The 21,453-nt window shown below is 51.0% G+C and overlaps 1 protein-coding gene across 3 annotated transcripts; it reads left to right on the top strand.

The window, feature by feature from the left end:
- The first annotated feature begins 67 nt into the window (after positions 1-67).
- On the top strand, positions 68-21,040 carry ACTL6B (actin like 6B). Of its 3 annotated transcripts, none has more exons than XM_082712912.1 (15): positions 68-225; positions 7,353-7,824; positions 8,322-8,398; positions 8,602-8,767; positions 9,047-9,147; positions 14,771-14,868; positions 15,533-15,627; positions 15,710-15,816; positions 16,485-16,574; positions 16,730-16,791; positions 16,905-17,019; positions 17,180-17,260; positions 17,361-17,456; positions 17,648-17,734; positions 20,740-21,040. In XM_082712912.1, the coding sequence occupies exons 2-15, from the start codon at positions 7,800-7,802 to the stop codon at positions 20,818-20,820; spliced, it is 1,281 nt and encodes a 426-aa protein (XP_082569038.1). In that variant the 5' UTR covers positions 68-225; positions 7,353-7,799; the 3' UTR covers positions 20,821-21,040. The 3 variants fall into 3 exon arrangements, 2 of the variants coding, with proteins under 2 accessions (XP_082569038.1, XP_082569037.1); XM_082712911.1 differs by having other exon boundaries at positions 68-1,996; XR_014306099.1 differs by lacking the exon at positions 68-225 and having other exon boundaries at positions 17,631-17,734.
- Positions 21,041-21,453: the final 413 nt, after the last annotated feature.

Below are 21,453 nucleotides of genomic sequence, written 5' to 3'. Positions count from 1 at the left end.
CCCTCCCGGACTGGGCGGCTCCACACTGGGCCGGGGAGCTTGACGCCCCAGTTCTTGGTTCGCCACGCCCCTGCCCCGTGAGACCACGCCCCTCTACGGACAGGACCGAGAGGGTGAGATCCCGACCCGCACCGCCCTGGGCCCGCGGCCCTGACGCGGCGGAGGGAGAGAACGGCTCTTCTGAAAGTCCCCGAGGAGTGGTGCGGTCCCCTGAACTTGGGAATGGTGAGAAGAGTCGTGCCCGGGAAGTCCCCCAGCGTGGGCTTTTGTAGAACTCTACTGGAGCGCGTGACCCTGTAACAATACCTCATATTTACTGAGTTCCATATTTATTTAATCCTCACGACAGTGCTGTGAATGTCAGGACTAGCATTGTCCCCATTTTATAGTAGTGGAAGCAGGTTCCTAGGACTGCGGAGTTGAGATAGGAACCAAGGCAGCTTTAGCGACTTAATTGTGCGGTAATTATCAATACTGGCCTCTGGAGGAACGCTCTCATGCACCCTCCCTGTAAAGGACTGAGAATGTAAGCATAGGCCTTAGTTTCCACATCTGTAAAATGAGTGTTGACCGCTGCCTGCCCTGCCAGTCACGTTCGATCGTTAGGAGATTGTGACATTGTGGAAATGCTTTGGAAGGTTCAAGTCAAATGACCGGCCTTCACTGAGCCCTCATCCGATGGAAAAGTGAAAGTACCAAAGCAGACAACTTCTTGTAGTCTCAACTCAGGCATTACAAAAGCTTAAAGGCATTCCAAAAAGCTTTCAAAGTACAGTTTTCTCTTTTTTGTTTTTTGCTTTTAAAGAAAATAAGAGGGGCGCTGGGATGGCTCAGTGGGTTAAGCCTCTGCCTTCGGCTCAGGTCATGATCTTAGGGTCCTGAGATTGAGCCCCATATCGCCCTCTCTGCTCAGCGGGGAACCTGCATCCCTTCCTCTCTCTCTGCCTGCCTCTCTGCCTACTTGTGATCTCTCTGTCCAAAAAAAAAAAAAAAAAACTTTAAAAAAAAGAAAAGAAACCAAAGTCACATTCTTTGTTATGCACAAATCTTTTATGTGCACGCACCAATTCAATGACATATTAGCAGTAGATGATAGATGTCAGTTAGGCATTAGAATTTGGAAGGGACCTTATACATAATTCACTTCAATTTCCTGTCAATCTACAGATGGGCGAAGTGACTTTCCAAAAGTCACTTAGAAAACTGGCAGCCTAGGACCAGAACCCAATTTTATTAATCTCTGTAGTGCATCTGACATCGCTTCCTCTCACTTTTGGCTTCACTTTTCCTCTCACTTTTGGCTAATATGCTTCTTTGTTCTAACTCATGCAGCAAACGTTCGTTCGCTTAGTCTCAGTGATGTACAAGGCACCATCCTAGGCTTGGAGGATACAACCACGAGGTTACAGTTTACGGAGGAGACAGATGGTAGATGATCATTGAAATGACAATTAGTGCTGCTGGTTTGGAAGTGCCATTTGCTGAGAGGAGAACATTTGAGAGGGGACACATTTGGGAAGGAAGATCAAAAGTTTTAAGTTGGGACATGTTAGGTTTGTAGTGCCTAGGAGATGTGCAGAGAAGAATATTTGGTGGCTGTCAACGGAGGTCTGGGGCTCAGCAGAATAATATGAGTTGGAATCGAGCCTTGAGAATGAGTGGCATTTTAGAACAGATGAAGTCATAAAGAGGTTCAGGGAAAAGACAAGATGGCCAAAGACCAAGCCCTGAGGAACTCCAACATTAGAGGTCAGGCAGAGGAGAACAGGCTGCCAAAGGAGAAGCCAGAGAGCTAACAGGAAAATCAGGAGAATGTGGAGTTCTGGAACCCTAAAGAAAAGGATGTTCCAAAAAGGGATGGCAAACTCTGTTCAACGCTGTGGAGGGATGAAGCAAGACTGGACTGAGAAGTGTTCATGAGATTAAGTAACGTGGAGGCCATCGGTGACTTTGCAAGAGCGCTTGCAGTGACTGCTTTGCTTGTGGTGGGCTGAAGGTAAGTAAAAAAGAAAAAGGAAAAAAAAAAAAAAAAAAGGAGGCAGTGGAGATAACCAAAGTGGCCAAAGTTCTGGGAATCTTGACTTGGAAGGGGTGGGGGTGGAAAGGTGGAGCTACCTATGGTGAGAGGAAAATCTGAAGTCAAGGTATTTGCGTTGTGTTAGGAGCTACTGGAACTTCTGTAGATGATAATGGGAAGGAAGGGGTCTGGGGGAGGTGAAGGATACAGAAGGGTTGGGGAATGGCCAATGGTGACCAATTTCTCTGAGAAAGCGGGAGCCCTGGAGCACATGTGGAGACCCCGGCTCTCACGGGGCACGGGCCGCTTCCTCCTTCCTCTGTCTCTCCTTTTTCAGGCTTCTCCTCGGTCCTCCAGGCCTCCATGAACATTGTTTCTCTCAGGATCCCAGTCTCAGCCTCCTTTTCCCACGGGTGCCTTCCTCCATTACTGTGACTGTCCTCGAATTGCTTATACCTCTCAAATCTCCAGGTCAGGCCCAGAGTTCTTCCCCACCCTCCCCACCCCCGGTGTAGACTTGGTATGTGTCTAACTGCAACCTGAGTATCTTCACGTGGTTGCTCACAGACAGAGGTGTGCTGGAGTCAGCGTGTCTGTTCACACCGGCTCACAAGAACCCAGTGTGCACCTCTCTTCCCAGCTCCTTGTTCAGTGAAGTCATGTGGATAGAAGTAACTTTTCAGGGCTCCCCTTTCCAGAAGAGCTGATTTTTTTTTTTTAAGATTTTATTTATTTATTTGGCAGACAGAGATCACAAGTAGGCAGAGAGGCAGGCAGAGAGGGGGAAAGCAGGCTCCCCACTGAGCAGAGAGCCCGATGTGGGGCTTGCACCAGGACCCAAGGCAGAGGCTTTAATCCACTGAGCCAACCAGGTGCCCCCAGAAGAGCTGATTTTTAAACCATTTACTCTATACCACTGGTCACAGACATGTCGCCTCCAACACGTTCAAAACTAAATTAATCCTCTTCTACCCCATCCCACCCTGCCCAACACTACTCGTCTCTGAATCTCTTGGCCCAGTTAATGGCATCACTGCCCACTCAGGAGCTTCTCACACCCTCATTCCCCGTATCCAGAGATGATCAGCTAGTTAAGATCTAGGCCAAGGGGCACCTAGGTGGCTCAGTGGGTTAAGCCTCTGCCTTCGGCTCAGGTCATGGTCTTGGGTCCTGGGATGGAGCCCCACATGGGGCTCTCTGCTCAGCGGGGAGCCTGCTTCCCCCTCCCTCTCTGCCTACTTGTGATCTCTCTCTCTGTCAAATAAATAAATAAAATCTTAAAAAAAAAAAAAAGAAAAGATCTAGGCCAAGCTGCTATAACAAAGAGTCCCCAAAATTCGACCGCTTAAGAGACTATTTATTTATTTATCTATAGATTTTATTTATTTATTTGAGAGAAACCATAAGCGGTGGGAAGGGGCAGAGGGAGAAGCAGATTCCCGGCTGAGTAGGAAGCTGGACACAGGGCTGGATCCCAGGACGCTGGGATCATGACCTGAGCCAAAGGCAGATGCTTAACTAACTGAGCCACCCAGGCGCCCCAAGACAACTTTAAAATAGATCTCCAGGACTGTGGGGGCATGCCTGCCATCCTCAGCACCTAGCATCCACCTCTGTGTCTAGTATGGCCTGAGCAGCATTCCACAATCATACCTGGGGTAGAAAACGTAAGTTCTTTCCTGTTTGAGGACAACACTAACTTCTGCTCAGAGATTGGCCAATTGCAAGGAAGGCTGGGAAATGTAGTCTTTAGCCATATACCCACCTAAAACATTAATAAAGAAAGAAGGGAGACGGCCATTGATGTAAAGCTAGCAATCTGTGTCACTGGTGGATACATCTTGTCCATGCTACCTCTTGTATATTGCTTAAATCCATCCCTTCCGCCATATGCCAAATACTATTACCCTAGTCCTAGCCTGTATCCTGGCCTCTAAGTTAGTTCCTCTCTATTCATCTGCCAAATAGCTTCCAGATATACCTTTCTAAAATGCAAGTTAAATCATATAACTTCATTGTTCAAAACTGTGCAGTAGGGTGCCTGGATGGCTCAGTTGGTTAAGCAACTGCCTTCGGCTCAGGTCATGATTCTAGAGTCCCAGGATCGAGTCCCCGCATCAGGCTCCCAGCTTCATGCAGAGTCTGCTTCTCCCTCTGACCTTCTCCCCTCTCATGCTCTCTCTCTCTCATTCATGTCAAATAAATAAATAAAATCTTAAAAAAAAAAAAAAAGACAAAACTATGCAGTAGTTGCCCACTGATTCCATGAGAAGGGCCAAACTTCATGACACACAGGCTGGGTCTTGTCCCCTCCCAGAATGCCTTCCACCCCCACTCCAAGACGACTTCTTTGTCAGCTGGGAAAATTCGGTTCCATTTTCACAGGCTTCATTTAAATATTGCCTCCCCGACTGCACTGTTGTTTGTGCTCCACTGCAATGCTGGCTCCACTCCTATTGCGGCCTTTTCTGGGCGCTCACCACTTTCACTAGGGAGGGGCTCCCTGTGAAGCCAAGACTCTTGATTTTTCTGGCAGAGGACTGGGGGAGAGCTCATTGAGCAAGGAATAGACCATCACAAGATGCCAAATCACTTCCAAGGTGTGGGGTCTGAGGGTGCAGGCCCCACCACCTTTCACCTCATGACCAGATGTCCGTCTTTGGCCACCCCGAATGTGGGCTTGGAATGTGAGAACTTCCAGATGATTTTGTGGAATTAATTTTTTAACCGTCCATCTTCCAGCATAGACATTAAACCCTAGGAGAGTCACATCAACTTATATGAGCCATGTTATTCCTGGTGTCTATCAGGCCCCTAGAGAACATTTATGAAATGAACAGAAGCAAGGTAACATTTCCCCCAGGATCAGTACTTTTCACACACTACAGTTCAAACCTCAGCTCTGTCATGTACTAGCTGAGCGACCTTGGCCCAGTCACTTGATCTCTCCATGCCTGTTTCCCATGCAAAGTGGGGATGATAGTCGGATTATTACAAGAGCTAAATTACTTAACATTTGTAAAGCACTTATAATGCTTTACATCCAGGCACTGGATGTTTTGTGTTTGCCAAATCAAAATAGAGTTTAAGTATGAACGAGTTGGTCTCTGGCCACTTTTCTAGTCTCATTTTCCCCTGACTCTGGTCTCTGCCATCAGCTTATCTGCAACCCTCCTTCAAGCCTGAGCTCCTGACTCCATGTATGCCAGAAATGTTCATGTCTCTAGAACTTTGCACATGCTATTCTCGGTGTGGAAGACCCACCTTGTTCACCAGTGAAACCCTATTCATTCTTCACAATTCAGCTCACACTTCACTTCTAGAAGCTTCCCTGAGCTTTGAGAGACAGGTAGCCCCTCCCTCCTCCAGGCCCTCACTTCCCCCCACCTTCATGCATGTCTGAGCTCCTCATTGCACCAAAACCCCTGGAGAGCAGGGATAGATTTTACGCATCTTGGTACTCCCATGCCTTGCACAAAGATGTTTGCTGAATCAATGAGTGGATGGTGAAATATATTAGTAATCTTTTACCTGAACTATATACATAATGCAGCAGAATCATAATACAACAGAATGACCCATGGAAATTGGCCACAGTTGACTGGGAGGTAAATCAAGTCCAGGGGTGTAATCAGCCAGCTGTAGTTTCTCCACCAACCATGAGAGGAAAATTCAGTTCTTATTACAACACTACCAATTTCTAACTTACGAATAATGGTAGTAAAGCCTCAAAAACTCCCCAGTGTTTACTTAGGACTAGTGTTTACTGAACAGTCCTGCATGTCTAGCTCTTAGCCAGATACTTGATTCTGGCATCAGACTGTGTCCTCACTCCCAGCCATCCTTCAGCTAGGGATGGTGAAGCTTGGACTGGGACACAGAAGTATTATGAAATAAGGTCATGTCTCAACTGGCTGATCAGAGATGTGAGTTCTAGCTCAGGCTCTGCCCCGGTCGGGTGTGTGACCCAAGACAGGGCTGTGCCTCCGTCTGGGGAAATCCCTGTAAATCCAGGGGCTGGACCCATTATCAGTGAGGTTTCTCCTGACTTGGGGCAGTCTCTGAAACAGACCCGACCGGGTTAAGGGATGGGGTGACAGAGGAGTGAAGCAATGTCATTAAATGTCAACAAAAGGAGAGGGGCAGGCTGCGAATAGAATCACTTTCCACTCCAGTGTCCCTGTAAGTCTCACCTCAGCAATAACAACAGAAACAATAATAATAATAACAATAATTGTGAACAATAAAGAAACGCAGGTGCCAAGAGGTCAAGGGGCTCATTCAGTCATCCAGGTCTCATTTATAGAGGCCAATAACTAGGTCACTCAGGAATATTTCAGTTTCCCAATAGAGTCAGCTTTCTCCCCTACAGCTCACCCCTCCCACTTAAGCCTGGACACCTCCAGTCTGAGGCGCCAGGCCTGGACTCCCAGCCAGCTTTGGGCATGTGAAATACCATTGTTGCCAATGGGTAATCAATGAGCCATCTTAAACCATCTGTCCCTTGTGGGGGAGGGGCGGGCGAAGCCTCTTCCAGAATGGGCATCTGGTGAGCAGAGAAACTGCTGGGGCATTGGCTGTCACAAGGTACCCTCTCCCTGTGCCATCTATGGTCTTTGGTGGGGGGGCTGAAACTCACCATCCATGGTCTTATTGCTCCCCCCACCCTCAGCAAGTAGGTGGTAGTGCCCTCAGAGCAAAAGTATTGGGGCGCCTGGGTGGCTCAGTGGATTGAGCCTCTGCCTTCGGCTCAGATCATGATCTCAGGGTCCTGGGATCGAGCCCCACATCGGGCTCTCTGCTCAGCAGGGAGCCTGCTTCCTCCCTCTCTCTGCCTGTCTCTGCCTGCCTACTTGTCAAATAAATGAATAAAATCTTAAAAAAAATAAATGAATAAAATCTTAAAAAAAAAAAAACGTATTCACATGCATATACATACACACGCACACACATGCATATGAACACATACCCTGACACTCATAAACCCGTACATTCAGGGACACATCTACACACATGTTCACGTAAGAGTCTTTCAGCTAAGCCAGGCTGTCGGAGCTGCGCCTTCCCCTTTGCTATTAAAACTGCTGTGGAGGTGGTGGCAGGCCAGGAAAAGAGCTGGAGAGAACTAATGAGGGAAGGAAGCTAAAGATGGGTTAGCTGAGCACGGGTACACGTGTATGTATAGGGCCCACGCACCTGAGATGAGAATGGAAAAGAGGGGCCATTAGAAAGACAAGGGTGGGAAGAAACAGGGAGAAGATGGAGACACACCCCCTCCTGTGCCTCTCCTTCTTCCCTTCTTCCTTTCCCTCCTTTGCCCTGTGATTTCATTCAGGCTTGAATATGGCAGAACCTTGCTCAGGAGCCCGAGAATGGACAACTCTCCAGGACTACGGTGCCCTCTCCTCCACCCCATTTACAAAAGTAATGGAGCAGGGATCCCATCAGTCATCCCGCGGCGTCCTGGTCCAGATGGACAAGGTTTCCATCTCTTTCGTACGCCTGCTCTCTACCTGGCTATCCCTTGGGGTCAGTCTCAAAGTCCTTGGCTATCCTCTCCCAAATCTTAAAGTTGCGGTGTCTGCCCCTTTAAAGCAGCAGCCCCCGGTCAGGTTATTGTCTAGCCTTGTAGCCAATCGGCGGCGCCATTGGGGGCGGGGGATCCGGCCTCCTGATTGGCCACCGCGCGACCCGCCCCGCCCGGGATCCCGGGAGCTGTCCGGCCGCCTCGGTGCTGATCCCGCCGCCGCCCACGGGCCGTGAGCAACGCTGAGAGGGCATTATGAGCGGGGGCGTCTACGGCGGAGGTGAGCTAACTTCGGGCTTCAGGCTCCCCAGCCTGTCACGGCCTCACCGGCAGCCCTGCACCTCGAACCCGCGCGACCTAAGCTCTGGGCACCCCAGGGCCTGTCACCGGGCGCTCGAACGGGTTTGGGTCCTGCGCCACTCCTACCTTGGTCCTCCCGGGTCGGTAGCTTCCGCGCACTGGGCTCACTCTCCACCATCCAACTCACCTCCTCCCGCACCCCGCCTCCGGCCCCTTCTTTCTTGGCAAAGAGAGTGGCCTGAATAGGGCCACCGGGCAAGAAGGGACTCTGTAGGCTTGAGCCCACTCCCAGGACCCCAGACTCCAGGCGGAGCTCCCACCTGCCCTGCCCTGGCAAGCGTTGAAGGTGGCGAAACTGTGTCTCTGCCCTGACCTCCTGACCTCAGAGCTATCCAGGGCCGAGGGTGGGGGGGCGTGGGGGTGGATAGCGGCGAGAGTTTGGAATAAGTCCCCTCATACACCTGTCTCCCTGCACAGATGAGGTGGGAGCGCTGGTCTTTGACATTGGCTCCTTCTCAGTCCGCGCTGGGTACGCTGGGGAGGACTGCCCCAAGGTGAGCTTTTCAGCCCCATCCCTGAGTCCTAGGAGCTCCAGACTCTGCTCCATGCTTCCTAGTGACCCAGGGTTCTCACAACCCAGAGAGAAGCTCTGGAGACCAGGAATGTGGGAATGAACCCATGGGCGGGCTGAGGACCTTGCTATGGGCCTGGCCAGGGGCAGGAGGTTGATCCCTCTTCCTGCCCATGTTCCCTCCAGGCTGACTTCCCCACCACGGTGGGGCTGCTGGCCGCGGAGGAGGGGGGCGGGCTGGAGTTGGAGGGGGAGAAAGAGAAGAAAGGGAAGATCTTCCACATCGACACCAACGCCCTGCATGTGCCTCGGGATGGAGCGGAGGTCATGTCGCCCCTCAAGAATGGCATGAGTAAGGAGCCCCCACCCACCGTCTCCCGCCACAGACCCGGAGCCCACACACCACAACCCGGGACACATCACCCCACACCCATGGAGTCTACCTTGCAGCTGCCCACAGCTGCCTGGTTCCCAGCCCAGGGGCCCGACAGATACCTAGGAAGGGGGGATTTCTGCCGGAACTGATCTCACTTCCCCTCCCCTGGACTTGGCCTCCCTCCTTGCTTTGCTTCCTGTCCCTGGACCCTTGCTGGCCCACCCTCATCTCTCCATGCTGGTCTCCTGGCCCCAGTTGAGGACTGGGAATGCTTCCGTGCCATTCTGGATCATACCTACAGTAAACACGTCAAGTCTGAGCCCAACCTGCACCCAGTGCTCATGTCCGAGGCCCCGGTAAGTGCCTTACCCAAACCCCAGTCCTGCCCCAGGGGCTCCCTGCCTCCTTTCTGCCTTTCACTCCTCTTCCCCACCCTTAAAGCGTCTGCCATCCATCATCACTCCACTTAACTTTTCGGACTTTTCTTCCAACTCCACGCCACCTTCAAGCACTTTTTTCCTCTCTGGTTTTAGTCTTTATCCCTCTCCCTCCTCCTGTTTTATCCATTCATATCTTTTATGTATTCTGGCTTATTTACTGCTGTTCCTCCCCTCCCCCCCACCAAAGTCCTTTTTGGATCTTTTAACTTAAAAATTTTGCCAATGTTGTATATGTACATAATCAGTTTGCTTTATAAACTATGTTAAGGAAAGAACTACCATTCATATCCCCTTCTTTCCATTCCCCTTTTCCAGAGGCACCTGCTTTTCTTTTAGATAAGTTTTGTCATGTTCTTCCATATCTCTAAATATCACACTCAAAATGCTGCTTATGGACTTTACAGTTTCAGGCATTGGTTTCCCACTATAGAAAATCGGTAGAATGTTGGGACGCTTGATTTTGGCTCAGGGTATGATCTCAGGGTCCTGAGATTGAGCCCCACCTGGAGCTTCATGCTGAGCGGGATCCTGCTTGGGATATTCATTCTCTCTCTCTCTCTCTCTCTGTGCCTATGACCCTCCCCTGCCTTGGGCACATGCACACTCTCTAAGAAAGGAAGAAAGGAAGGAAGGAAGGAAGGAAGGAAGGAAGAAAACCTTGAGCTCTCTTTCCTCCTTCAGCTCACACTACACACTTCCCTCATTCCCCACCTTTAAATATAGTTTTATTTTAAATTTTTTAAAAAATCATTTTCTGGGGCACCTGGGTGGCTCAGTTAAGTGGCTGCCTTTGGCTCAGGTCATGATTCCAGGGTCCTGGGATCGAGCCCCACATCAGGCTCCCTGCTTAGCAGGGAGCCTGCTTCCCCCTCTCTCTCCACCTGCCTCTCTGCCTACTTGTGATCTCTCTCTCTCTGTCAAATAAATAAATAACATCTTTTTTAAAAAAATGGAGGCACCCCTCCATTAGATATTCTATCAATTTCATCTTCTTGAAGAAGTCTCTCCAAAGATCCACTGATTTGCTCCACCTTGGACTTGTTTCCTTCTACACAAAGGACATAGCTCTCATCCTGACATCTCTCTTCGCCTTCTTCTTAAAGCATCCCTTCACCTCTTTCCTATGCTAGAGGTCCTATTTCTTATATCTCATTACTCCTTTCTTGATGTACTCCCTTGTTTTCCTGGAGCACATCCTCTAGTAACCGCCTTAGAAAGGTCATGAGAAGTAAAATTTTTAAGACCTTGCATGTCTGATGTTGATTGATAGCTTAGCTAGGTATAACATTCCAGATTGGAAATAATTTTTCTTTAAAATCTTGAAGGTGCTTCTAGCACCTATTGTTGCCATCAAGAAGGCAGAGCCCTGGTGATTCACAGACCTATACCCCTGAGGATAAAAATACATTATTTGTTTATAAAAAAATTTTTAAAAATTTACAAACAAAACAAAACACACACACACACACACACACACACACACACGACAGAACTATCTAATTCATAAACTTTTGGTGTAATGTTTTTCTTTGTGAAAGTTTGTAGAATTTTCACTTTGTCTTTCGTGCTGTGTAATTTCTCCATATTGTATTGTTTAATTTTCATCCATTGCTCTAAAAACTCAGTATGTCCCTTCAATATGAAAACCTATGTCTTTCAATTCTGTGAAAAAATACGTCAGTAATTATTTAATTAAGTAGTTTTAATTATTTATTTGATAATATATTTCTTTTTTAAAAAATATTTTATTTATTTATTTATTAGACAAAGAGAGACAGCGAGAGCAGAAACAGAGCAGAAACAGAAGAGGGAGAAGCAGACTTCCCGCTCAGCAGGGAGCCCAATGTGGGGCTTGATCCCAGGAACCTGGGATCATGACCCCAGCCAAAGGCAGACACTTAACAACTGAGCCACCCAGGCACCCCAATATGTCTCCCAATATTCTCTGTTATGTCTTTTGGAAAATATCATTTGGATTTTGCACCTCCTGAACTGGTCCTCTCATTTCCTTGTCTTTTTTTCTTGTGTTTTCCTTCCTTTTCTCTTTTCCTCTAATTACCAAGATATTCCCTCAACTTTATTTTCAGCCCTTCTATTGATTTCTTCATCTCTCCTCCTGTACTTTCAATCTCCAAGAGCTCTTTTTGTTCCATGAATATTACTTTTTAGGACTTTCAGTCCTTCTTTTATGGGTGCAGTATCATGTGTTTTCTCAGAATAATATTAGTTTTGTTTCTGTTTTGGGAAGTTTTCATTTCCCTGCATGATCTCTGTTCTTCCAAATTGCTTTTCCCCCATGCCCTTTTTGGGAGGTCTCTATCTCATTTGTGAGACTTTTCTCAGATTCTGAGAAATCCTTGGTTGTGTGCTTATGTTTGCAAGTGGTGGACTGAAACACTGGTTGGAGGCACTCATTGACTGTCATGATAAAGGATGTTGCTACAGGATGACTTGCCTGGGATGATTGTTAAGCAGCCTCTGATAATTGGCATCTTTAGATCTCTGATGTAACTCATGGGAAAGACTTGTACCCTACAGACAGGACTGGCCATCCCCTTTCTGGGAGCCAAGTGAGGGAATAGGGCTGAGTTTATCACCATTTAATATGCATGGAATCACTTACTTCTCCTGTTTTAAGTATAATGTCTTCACTCCTGACTGTGTCAAGTGTCTCACCAGGACAGAGGCCCTCAGTTTTACTCTAGGGAATAAATCTCCAGTCTTCTGCAGAGGTTGGGGTGGGTACTATCCCAGTGACATGGAACTGGGGAGAGAGTTTTGGGAGCTGTCACTTGAATGGCTTTAAACAATCTTATTTTAGCTTGCCCTTGACCTTAACTGCCACAGGTACCTGAAACTACCAATTCCTGAACCCTCTGAGGATTCTACAGTTTGACACAGGTTGTTCCTGGCTTTTTCCACTACCAACTTAGGAGTCCATGTTCTTGAATCTGTTAAATCAGTTACCACTTAACTATCTGATTTCCAACCTTCAAAACTATGTTGCTCTTTTTTCCTTCCTTATTATTCCCAAACCTTGAGGGTGCCTCTCTATCTCTTCTTCTATCTCATTTTTGAGGTAAAATTCACACAACAGAAAATTAACTTTTTTAATGTTAACAATTCAATGGCATGTAATACATTCACAATGTTGTGTAGCCATCATCTTTATCTAGTTCCCCAACATTTTCACCACCCCAAAAGAAAGTACATTTTCTTTTCTTTTTCTAAGATTTTATTTATTTATTTGAAAGAGAGAGAGAGATCACAAGTAGGCAGAGAGGCAGGCAGAGAGAGAGAGGAAGGTAAGCAGGCTCCCTGCTGAGCAGTGAGCCCAATGTGGGACTCGATCCCAGGACCCTGAGACCATGACCTGAGCCGAAGGCAGAGGCTTAACCCACTGAGCCACCCGGGTGCCCCAGAAAGTACATTTATATTAACCAGTTTCTCTCTACTCTCCCTCCTCTTGGCAGCCATCAGTCTGGTTTGTGTCTCAATGACTGTATCTATTCTGGATCTTTCTTATAAATGGAATCATACAACATGTGACTTCTCATGTCTGTATTCTTTCACTTAGCATAATATTTTCAAGGTTCATCCATGCTGTAGCATTTATTTGGCATTTTATTCTGTTTCATGGCTGAGTAGCATTCCACTGTATGGCTGTACCACAATTTGTTTTTCCAATTCATCCACTCATGGACTTTTGGGTTGTTTCCATCTGTGGCTATTGTGGATAGTGCTGTTTTGAATAGTTGTGTATGTGGATTTATTTCAGTACCTGTTTTCAGTTATTTTTTGGATATGGAACTAGGAGTGGAATTGCTGGGTCATATGGTAATTCTGTGTTTAACTTTTTGAGAAACTGATTGTTTTCCGTAGTGGCTGAGCAATTTCATCTTCCCACCGCAATGTACAAGGGTTTCAGTGTTTCTATGTCCTTCTTTCTTCCTTAATTATTATCAACACTCTAGTGGGTATGAAGTGGTATCTCATTGTGCTTTCAAATTTCATATCCCTAATGGCTAACAATGCTGAGCATCTTCTCATGTGCTGGTTGGCTTTTGTGGCTTTGTGTCCTTTTTTTTTTTTTTTTTAAAGATGTTATTTATTTATTTGACAGAGAGAGATCACAAGTAGGCAGAGAGGCAGGCAGAGAGAGAGAGAGAGGAGGAAGCAGGCTTCCCTGCTGAGCAGAGAGCCCAATGTGGGACTCGATCCCAGGACCCTGAGATCATGACCTGAGCCGAAGGCAGCGGCTTAACCCACTGAGCCACCCAGGCGCCCCCCCTTTTTTTTTAAGATTTCCTAATTTATTTTAGAGAGAGAGAGCACAAGCAGGAAGGGCAGAGGGAGAGGGAGAGAGAACCTCAAGCAGACTCTGCACTGAGTACAGAGCCCGATGAGGGGCTTGATCTCACAACCATGAGATCACGACCTGAGCTGAAACCAAGAGTCAGACACTTAACCAACTGCACAACCCTGGCACCCCACACCCCTGTTTTAAAAAGTAACCTCTATGCCCAATGTAGGGCTCAAACTCATGACTCCAAGATCAAGAGTTGCATACTCTACCAACTAAGCCAGCCAGGTGCCATGGGTTTATATCTTTTTAAATTGTGCCCCCTTTTTAGTTTATTATTTTTTTAAGATTTTATTTATTTATTTGACAGAGATCACAAGTAGGCAGAGAGGCAGGCAGAGAGAGAGGAGGAAGCAGGCTCCCCACTGAGCAGAGAGCCCGATGCGGGGCTCGATCCCAGGACCCTGGAATCATGACCTGAGCCGAAGGCCGAGGCTTTAACCCACTGAGCCACCCAGGCACCACTGAGCCCCCTTTTTAAAATTTTATTTATTTATTTGAGAGAGAGACAGAGAGAGAGAAAGCACAGGTAGGGGGAAAGGCAGAGGGAAAGGCAGACTTCCCGCTGAGCAGGGAACCTGATGCAGGGCTTGAAACCAGTACTCTGAGATCATGATGTGAGCTGAAGGCAGATGCTTAACTGACTGAGCCACGCAGATGCCCCTAAATTAACCCTTTTGCTGGGATCTTGGAAGAGGATAACATTGGATGTTTTAATTTAACCCACAGTTCCTACCAGAATTCCTCTTCTCTGCTTTCTTGCTTCTGAGATGCTTAAAGTGAGGAAGAGAGGGATAAACTGGAGGCTCAAAGGAGTCTATATACTTTGACTCCTTTGTACAATAAAGTGGCCAGTGGCCCTCTTGATAGTGGCCAGAAGTCAAGAGACTATGACTCTACCAAGCTCTACCAAGGGCTTTGTGTGTGAACTTGGTCAAGTCACTCTCCCTGAGTTTTGATTTCTTCAGCTGGGTTTGGATTGTAACCTTTGAAATTCTTCATAGTTCTCACACCCTAAAGGTCTGTGTGGATCAAGAGACTTGATCTCTGTCTTCAGTCCAAGTTCGTGTGTGTGTGTGTGTGTGTGTGTGTGTGTGTGTGAATGCGTGCATGTGTGCGCGTGCGTTTCTGTGCCTCTCCCTTTTTGAAGCCTCCCCTCCTGCACTTTCTCCCCAGTGGAACACACGGGCCAAGCGGGAGAAGCTGACAGAGCTGATGTTCGAGCAGTACAACATTCCTGCCTTCTTCTTATGCAAGACGGCTGTGCTCACCGCGTATCCTCTGGCATGGGCTGCTCTGGCTGGGTGGAGGGCCAGGGTGGGGATTGCAGTGTGTAGAGCAGGAGGCTGGACCTGATTCTGTGGGGATAGTGTCCTGGAGGGGCAGACACCCACCTTGTACACCATTAGTGCAGAAGGACTCCTGTGGGCTAAGTGCCTTTGACCCTGGGGTGGCCAGATCAGCAGCTCTTTCCTATTCCTTGGATCAGGCTGAACCAGGGTGGGGAGTGGGGGTGGGGGAGAGTGGGACCACATTGACAGCAGGGGCTGGTACTGGAGAGAACAGGGAGAAATATCTAGCATTGAGGAGTTTCCTCCACAAACAGCCAATCAGCATTCATTTTTTAAAGTCTCTGCCTTGCACTGACCCCTGTGCTAGGCGCTGGGGCAATAGGGCCCCTCATCTCAAGGTGCCCACAAAGCACTGAACAAAGACTAAAGAGAAACTAGGAGGGCAGAAGGAAGGAGAAAGAGGAAGAAGTTGTGATTCAGACAGGGAAGAAGAGACAGGGGTCTCAGGAACCTTTCTCCAGTGATGGGTCATAAGCCAGAATGAGAGATGGGCTGGACCAGGAAAGCAGAGAGTGACCAGGCCAGACCTGAACCCTAGTCCCTCACTTGCTGCTGCTACCTCTTTGACCTCCCCATCCCACACCAGCTTTGCAAACGGACGTTCCACGGGCCTGGTGCTGGACAGTGGGGCCACCCACACCACAGCCATCCCAGTACATGATGGCTACGTCCTGCAACAAGGTGGGGGCCTCGACAGGGGTCGGGGACGCTTTAGTTGGCGGGGGGGGGGGATCCAGCCCCTAACACCCCCCTCCCTTTCCAGGCATCGTCAAGTCACCGCTGGCAGGGGACTTCATCTCCATGCAGTGCCGGGAGCTCTTCCAGGAGATGGCCATTGACATTATTCCGCCTTACATGATTGCAGCAAAGGTGGGGTCTCCGGGGGGTCTTGGGCACTCGCCCTGTGCCTGTTGACCCACTGACCCGCTAGATATCAGAGCAGGGAGCAGAGGACCCTGGGTCCAATTCCTTAATTTACAACCGAGGCATCGGAGATCGGACAGGCTGGAGGATGTGGCCAAGGTCATACAGCCAGCCAGTAGCAGGATGTATGAGGGCAAGCGGGATAGACCCAGGTTCAAGGTCTGCCTTTGCCATGTAAGCGCTGTGCCACCCAGAGCAGGAGATCAAAGCTCCCCGCACCTTGGTTTCTTCCCCCTGCAAAGTGGCATTAACAGCATACGGGGCTGCTGGGAGTGCTGAGACACTGCCTGCGGGGTCCACCCTGGACCCCCCACCCCATGGAACACGGCTCAGGAAAAGCCTGCTTCTTGAAGGTTCTGGTCTCCCGCTGTATTCCCCGCGCCCTCAGCTTTCTCTGGCTGGGGGCTTTCAGATCAGCTGTCCCTGCTGCAAGAGTGGGGGACATGCGGACAGGCTCTCCCTGTTCTCTCTCCTTTGACAAGGGAAGGCGGAGAGACCGCTTTTGTAGGCAACAGAGCAAACAACCCGGTGCCTGTTGGCAGCAGCAGCAGGCGTGGGGGGCTGGACAGGGGTGGAGTGGAGGAAGGGTGCTCAGAGGCCTTGTGCCCCCGCAGGAACCCGTCCGGGAGGGCGCCCCTCCGAACTGGAGGAAGAAGGAGAAGCTACCCCAGGTTTCCAAGTCCTGGCACAACTACATGTGCAACGTGAGGAGCGAGTCCCCCGAAACAGCCCCAGGCCCTCCCCAGCAGCTAGTCCCCTGCCCTGAGTAGAGGGGAAGGGACAGGGAGGCCTGGCAGGTGGGCAGCCTGGGGATGCTGCGGAGGGAGCCGGGGCCCTGACCAGCTCCCTGGGTCCTCAGGAGGTGATTCAGGACTTCCAGGCCTCTGTGCTGCAGGTCTCAGACTCTCCCTATGACGAGCAGTAAGTGGCACCCCCCGGCCCAGGGGTGGGCAAGAGGGCAGGTCTGGGACTCTGGGGGTGCCCCTGGTCCTCTGTGAGTACCCCCAGGCAGAGTCTCTCTGTTTCCTGGGCAGGGTGGCTGCACAGATGCCCACGGTGCACTACGAGATGCCCAATGGCTACAACACAGACTACGGTGCCGAGAGGCTCCGCATTCCAGAGGGCCTGTTCGATCCCTCCAATGTCAAGGTTGGCCCCCCCGGGGACGGTATTGGTTGGGGCTGGTTGGATTCCCCAGACGCCAGCGTGTTGCGGGGGCGGGGGGGGGGGGGTCGGTGCTGGGAAGGATCCCTGGGGTCTGGGGAGAGAGGGCAGAGGGCCCCAAACCCCAGGTCACCTTTCTCTGCAGGGCCTGTCGGGGAACACCATGCTGGGTGTGGGCCACGTGGTGACCACCAGCATCGGCATGTGTGACATCGACATCCGCCCGGTGAGGCCCGGGACTGTGTCTGGGCAGAGGGGCGGGGGGGGGGGGCGCGGGGAGACTGGCAGGGGCTGGGCCCTGAAGGCGCGCTCCTCCCTGCTCCCAGGGCCTGTACGGCAGTGTCATTGTCACTGGCGGGAACACGCTGCTCCAGGGCTTCACAGACAGGCTCAATCGGGAGCTTTCCCAGAAGACTCCGCCGGTAGGGGCCCACCCCGACCAGGGTCCTGGCTTAGCTCTTCAGGACACCGCCCTTCCTCCTTCCCCAATAGCAAGGCTTCTGGCCACCAGAGCAGACCCCTCCCCCTGTGGCTTCCCAGACTTCCCCACTTCCAGCCCTGTCCCTTCCCGGAACCCAGGTGTCTGCTTCCCCCAGCCCCTCTTTCCCCCCAGAGCATGCGGCTGAAACTCATCGCCAGCAACAGCACCATGGAGCGCAAGTTCAGTCCCTGGATCGGGGGCTCCATTTTGGCCTCACTGGTGAGAGGGAAGGGGCCCTGGCTGTGGGAAAGGGACAGACCCACACAGCTCCATCCCCTTGCCTCTTTATTCATTCATTCAACAAATTTTTATTTATTTAAAGATTTTGTTTATTTGACAGACAGAGATCACAAGTAAGCAGAGAGGCAGGCAGAGAGAGAGAGAGAGGGGGAAGCAGGCTCCCCACTGAGCAGAGAGCCCAACGCGGGGCTCCATCCCAGGACCCTGGGATCAGGGACTGAGCTGAAGGCAGAGGCTTTAACCCACTGAGCCACCCTTACTCTTATTTTTGAGAAAGAGTAGTTAGTGCTCCCAGAAGGGTGACTCTGCCATCAGGACAAATCAGGGAGGACAGGAAGCTGGAGAGACTGGTGGGGGTTGAGACTGTGGCTGAGGCTCCCACTGTGCTAAGCAGAGGAGAGACACTGAAGATTTGGGGCGAGGAGGAAGTGTGACAGTCCCAGTCGTGTTTGGGAAGACTACGTCAGGCATGAGTCTCTGGAGATCAGGGTGTGAGCTGGACACGGGGGGACCTTGCGAGGAGGCTCCTTCCATTGGTCCGGAGTCCCAGAGTGAGTAGCAGTGAGGACAGGGTGCTGGGTAAGAGGCAGATAGAAGGGGAGACAGGCAGGCTGGTTCTGGGGCAGTAGGTGGGGAGTTCTGTCTGGGCCTGCTGTTGGGCAAAGGCAAGACGCTGAGTGGGGAGCTGGAGATGAAAACATCATCTCACGGTGTCAGTCCCACTGAGGGGACAGTGGGGCCATGACATACCGGGAAGGACAACGCCTAGAGAGAGGGGCAGCCCCTAGGGAGACAGACAAGTGTCAGAAATACAGGAAGCTGGGGCGGGTGCCTGGGTGGCTCAGTGGGTTAAGCCTCTGCCTTCCGCTCAGGTCATGGTCTCAGGGTCCTGGGATCGAGCCCCACATTGGGCTCTCTGCTCAGCAGAGATAATATATAAATAAATAATAAAATCTTTAAAAAAAAAAAAAGAAAAAAGAAATACAGGAAGCTGACAGTGCAAAGTCAGCTGGGGGCCGGGAACCTATCAGCCATACAGTTCCTGTGGCCCCACCTGCGTGCCCGACCTAGGCCCCTGCTCCAGGGGCAGGCCCTTAGACAAAGTGTGGGGGTGTTCCTTCAAGGGAGGACCTGATCTAGGTCACGAAGGGTCACGAAGGGCCTCCCAAGGAGCATTCAGGCTGAGATGGAAGACTAAGAACTCTCGAGGCAAAGAGGGAGAGATGGTGCCTGGGCTAAGGAAAGAGGCAGGCAAGACCTAGGCGATGGGCAGACGCGGTCGGACCGGAGGTCAGTAAGCTCACCGGGGCAGCCGAGTGGAGAGCAGCTTGAACAGGGCTGCTGTGGGCTCCACTGTGACGGGGTCTTGACAGAGCAGTGCATGTCAGGCTGTGGAACCTGAAGCCCATCACAAGTCCAACGGACGGGATGTGGGCAGCATTTGGATCCAAGAAGACAGAGGGAAGGAGCCCAGGAGGACACCCAGGGTGCTGGCTCCTGGCAGCTGTGTCCAACAGGAATGTAATGCGAGTCACACATCCGACTTTAAATTTTCTAGTAGCCGTACTTTAAAAGAGCCCCAAGAATCAGGAGAAATTAAGCTTAAAGAATATACTTTATTTGGGATGCCTGCCTGGCTCAATTGGTAGAAATGCGACTCTTCTAGGGCTTGTGAGTTCGAGCCCCATATTGGGTGTAGAGATTACTTAAAAACGGAGTCAGCCAGATGTCCCTCCTTTAAAAAAAAAAAAAATCTTTAACAAAATGTACCTTATTTATATCCAAAATGTTATCATTTCAGTATGTGATCAATATAAAAATGAGATTTAAAAAAATATTTTATTTATTTGACAGAGATCACAAGTAGGCAGAGAGGCAGGCAGAGAGAGAAGAGGAAGCAGGCTCCCCACTGAGCAGAAAGCCCAATGCGGGGTTTGATCCCAGGACCCTGAGATCATGACCTGAGCTGAAGGCAGAGGCTTTAACCCACTGAACCACCCGGGCGCCCCTAAAAATGATATTTTTTTACATTCTCTTTCCTGGACTTAGTCTTCAGTATCCGTTGTGTATTTTATAACCGTAGAGCAATCTCAATTCCGACTAGCCACCTTTCAGGTGCTCCGTGACCACTATATTGGCCAGCGCTAGTGTAGGAGGTGAGAGAGACCACCGGAGCAGGTCTGGGTCAGGCCTGGGGGAGCTCAGTGGTGCACATGCTGAGTTTGCAGTCCTGAGGGACTCAGAGGGAAGTGCCCAAAAGACAGCTGAGTATTTGGGTCTAGTATTCGGGTTCAGCAAGGGGAGGGTGAGGGAGGGGTGGAGTTTTAGTGCCTGAGCAGAAGTCCTAGGAGTGGATGAGCAGGTTCAGGACTCTGAGCCCAGGAGAGAAAAAGGGACAGTACCAGGGACCCAGGCACCAGCTTTCAGGAAGAGATGAAGCAACCATCAAAGAAGGGACAGTCCGAGATGCCCAGCACAAGAGACCCTCAAGGGGGAAAGTTCAACGTGGGGGGGGGGGTGGCATGTAGAATCAAGACAACTCCAGTGAGGGCAGAGCAAAGATTCTTCTTGGGAATGTGGGAGACTGGACAAGTTTGTAAGGCCTGATGGAGTGACCGGTACAGGAGGAACTGGGGGGCGGGGAGGCTGGTTGGCCTGAGGCTGTAAGCTCCACTACCCAGCTCTAGCCCAGCGCAGGGCCCAGGGCAGACAGACGTGCAATAAATACTTGTTGAATGAATGAACGAACGTCTTGACTGAACAACGTGAGCGGGGGGGTATTCACCCTCTGAATTGGAAGGAGGGCTGGGAGGCTTGGGGAGGTCCCTGAGGGTGGAAAGGCCGGGGTCCGAGGGCAGGAGAAGGGTTTCCAAGGGGCTGGGCCTGCACGGGTGGAAAGTGGGAGGGCGCGACCCCCCACCCCCACCCCCTTTCCTCCAGGGACGTCCTGATGGCCTCTGTCGTCCCCCCCTCTCCCCTCCCAGGGCACTTTCCAGCAGATGTGGATCTCCAAGCAGGAATATGAGGAGGGAGGGAAGCAGTGCGTGGAGCGGAAGTGCCCCTGAGGGCGCCCCCTCAACACCCACACGCCCGCCCGCCGCCCGCCGCCCGCCGAGGTGGGGTAGGGGACGCCAAAGGCGGGGAGAGGGTTTCCCGGCTCGGCCTCCGCCGGCGCAGATCAAAACCCCCACCCGCCCATGCCCTCGTCTCTACCCCTCCCTTCTCGTCCGCTTAGATTGTGATGTTTCTGGGTTGAAAGGAGTAAAAATGTTTTAAGAAAACAAAGTTTGGCCTCCTTGGGCCGGGGGTGGGGTGGCGGGAGTGGGGACAGGGGGGTGGGGGGGAGGCGAAGAGAGGGCTACACCAAGTCCCTCGGTGATCCCGCGGTGGACGCCGGGGCAAAGTCTGCGGGCCGGGGCAGAGCCCCGGGAGCCACCGGAGCCTGGAAGCCTCAAGTTTCAAAGGGACCGCGACCCAGGGAGGATCACGCAGCGAGGATCCGGCAGAAGCCCGCGAGAACGGGTCCGAGCTAGGAGCGGGGTTGGGGCGGGAACAGGGTGCCGGAGACCCGACCCTGAGGCAGGGGTGGGCGGGGCCGGGGGCCAGTCCCGGGGTTGGGTTTGGGCGGGGCCTGAGGCTGGGGCTGCGGTGGGCGGGACCTCAGGTGGGAGGCGGTGCCTAAGCCTCCGCGGACCTGC

The sequence above is a fragment of the Mustela nivalis genome (genome assembly GCF_964662115.1).
Source record: "Mustela nivalis genome assembly, chromosome: 19".
NCBI classification, from domain to species: domain Eukaryota; kingdom Metazoa; phylum Chordata; class Mammalia; order Carnivora; family Mustelidae; genus Mustela; species Mustela nivalis.
The sequence above is the reverse complement of the archived record's forward strand: the minus strand, read 5'-3'. Positions and strand labels throughout refer to the sequence as shown.

Coding starts and splice junctions, on each gene's coding strand:
- ACTL6B (XM_082712912.1), top strand. CDS start 7,800: ATGAGCGGGGGCGTCTACGGCGGAG. Junction 15,628..15,709: donor TGGCTACGTCCTGCAACAAG/GTGGGGGCCTCG, acceptor CTCCCTTTCCAG/GCATCGTCAAGTCACCGCTG. Junction 17,735..20,739: donor GCTCCATTTTGGCCTCACTG/GTGAGAGGGAAG, acceptor CTCCCCTCCCAG/GGCACTTTCCAGCAGATGTG.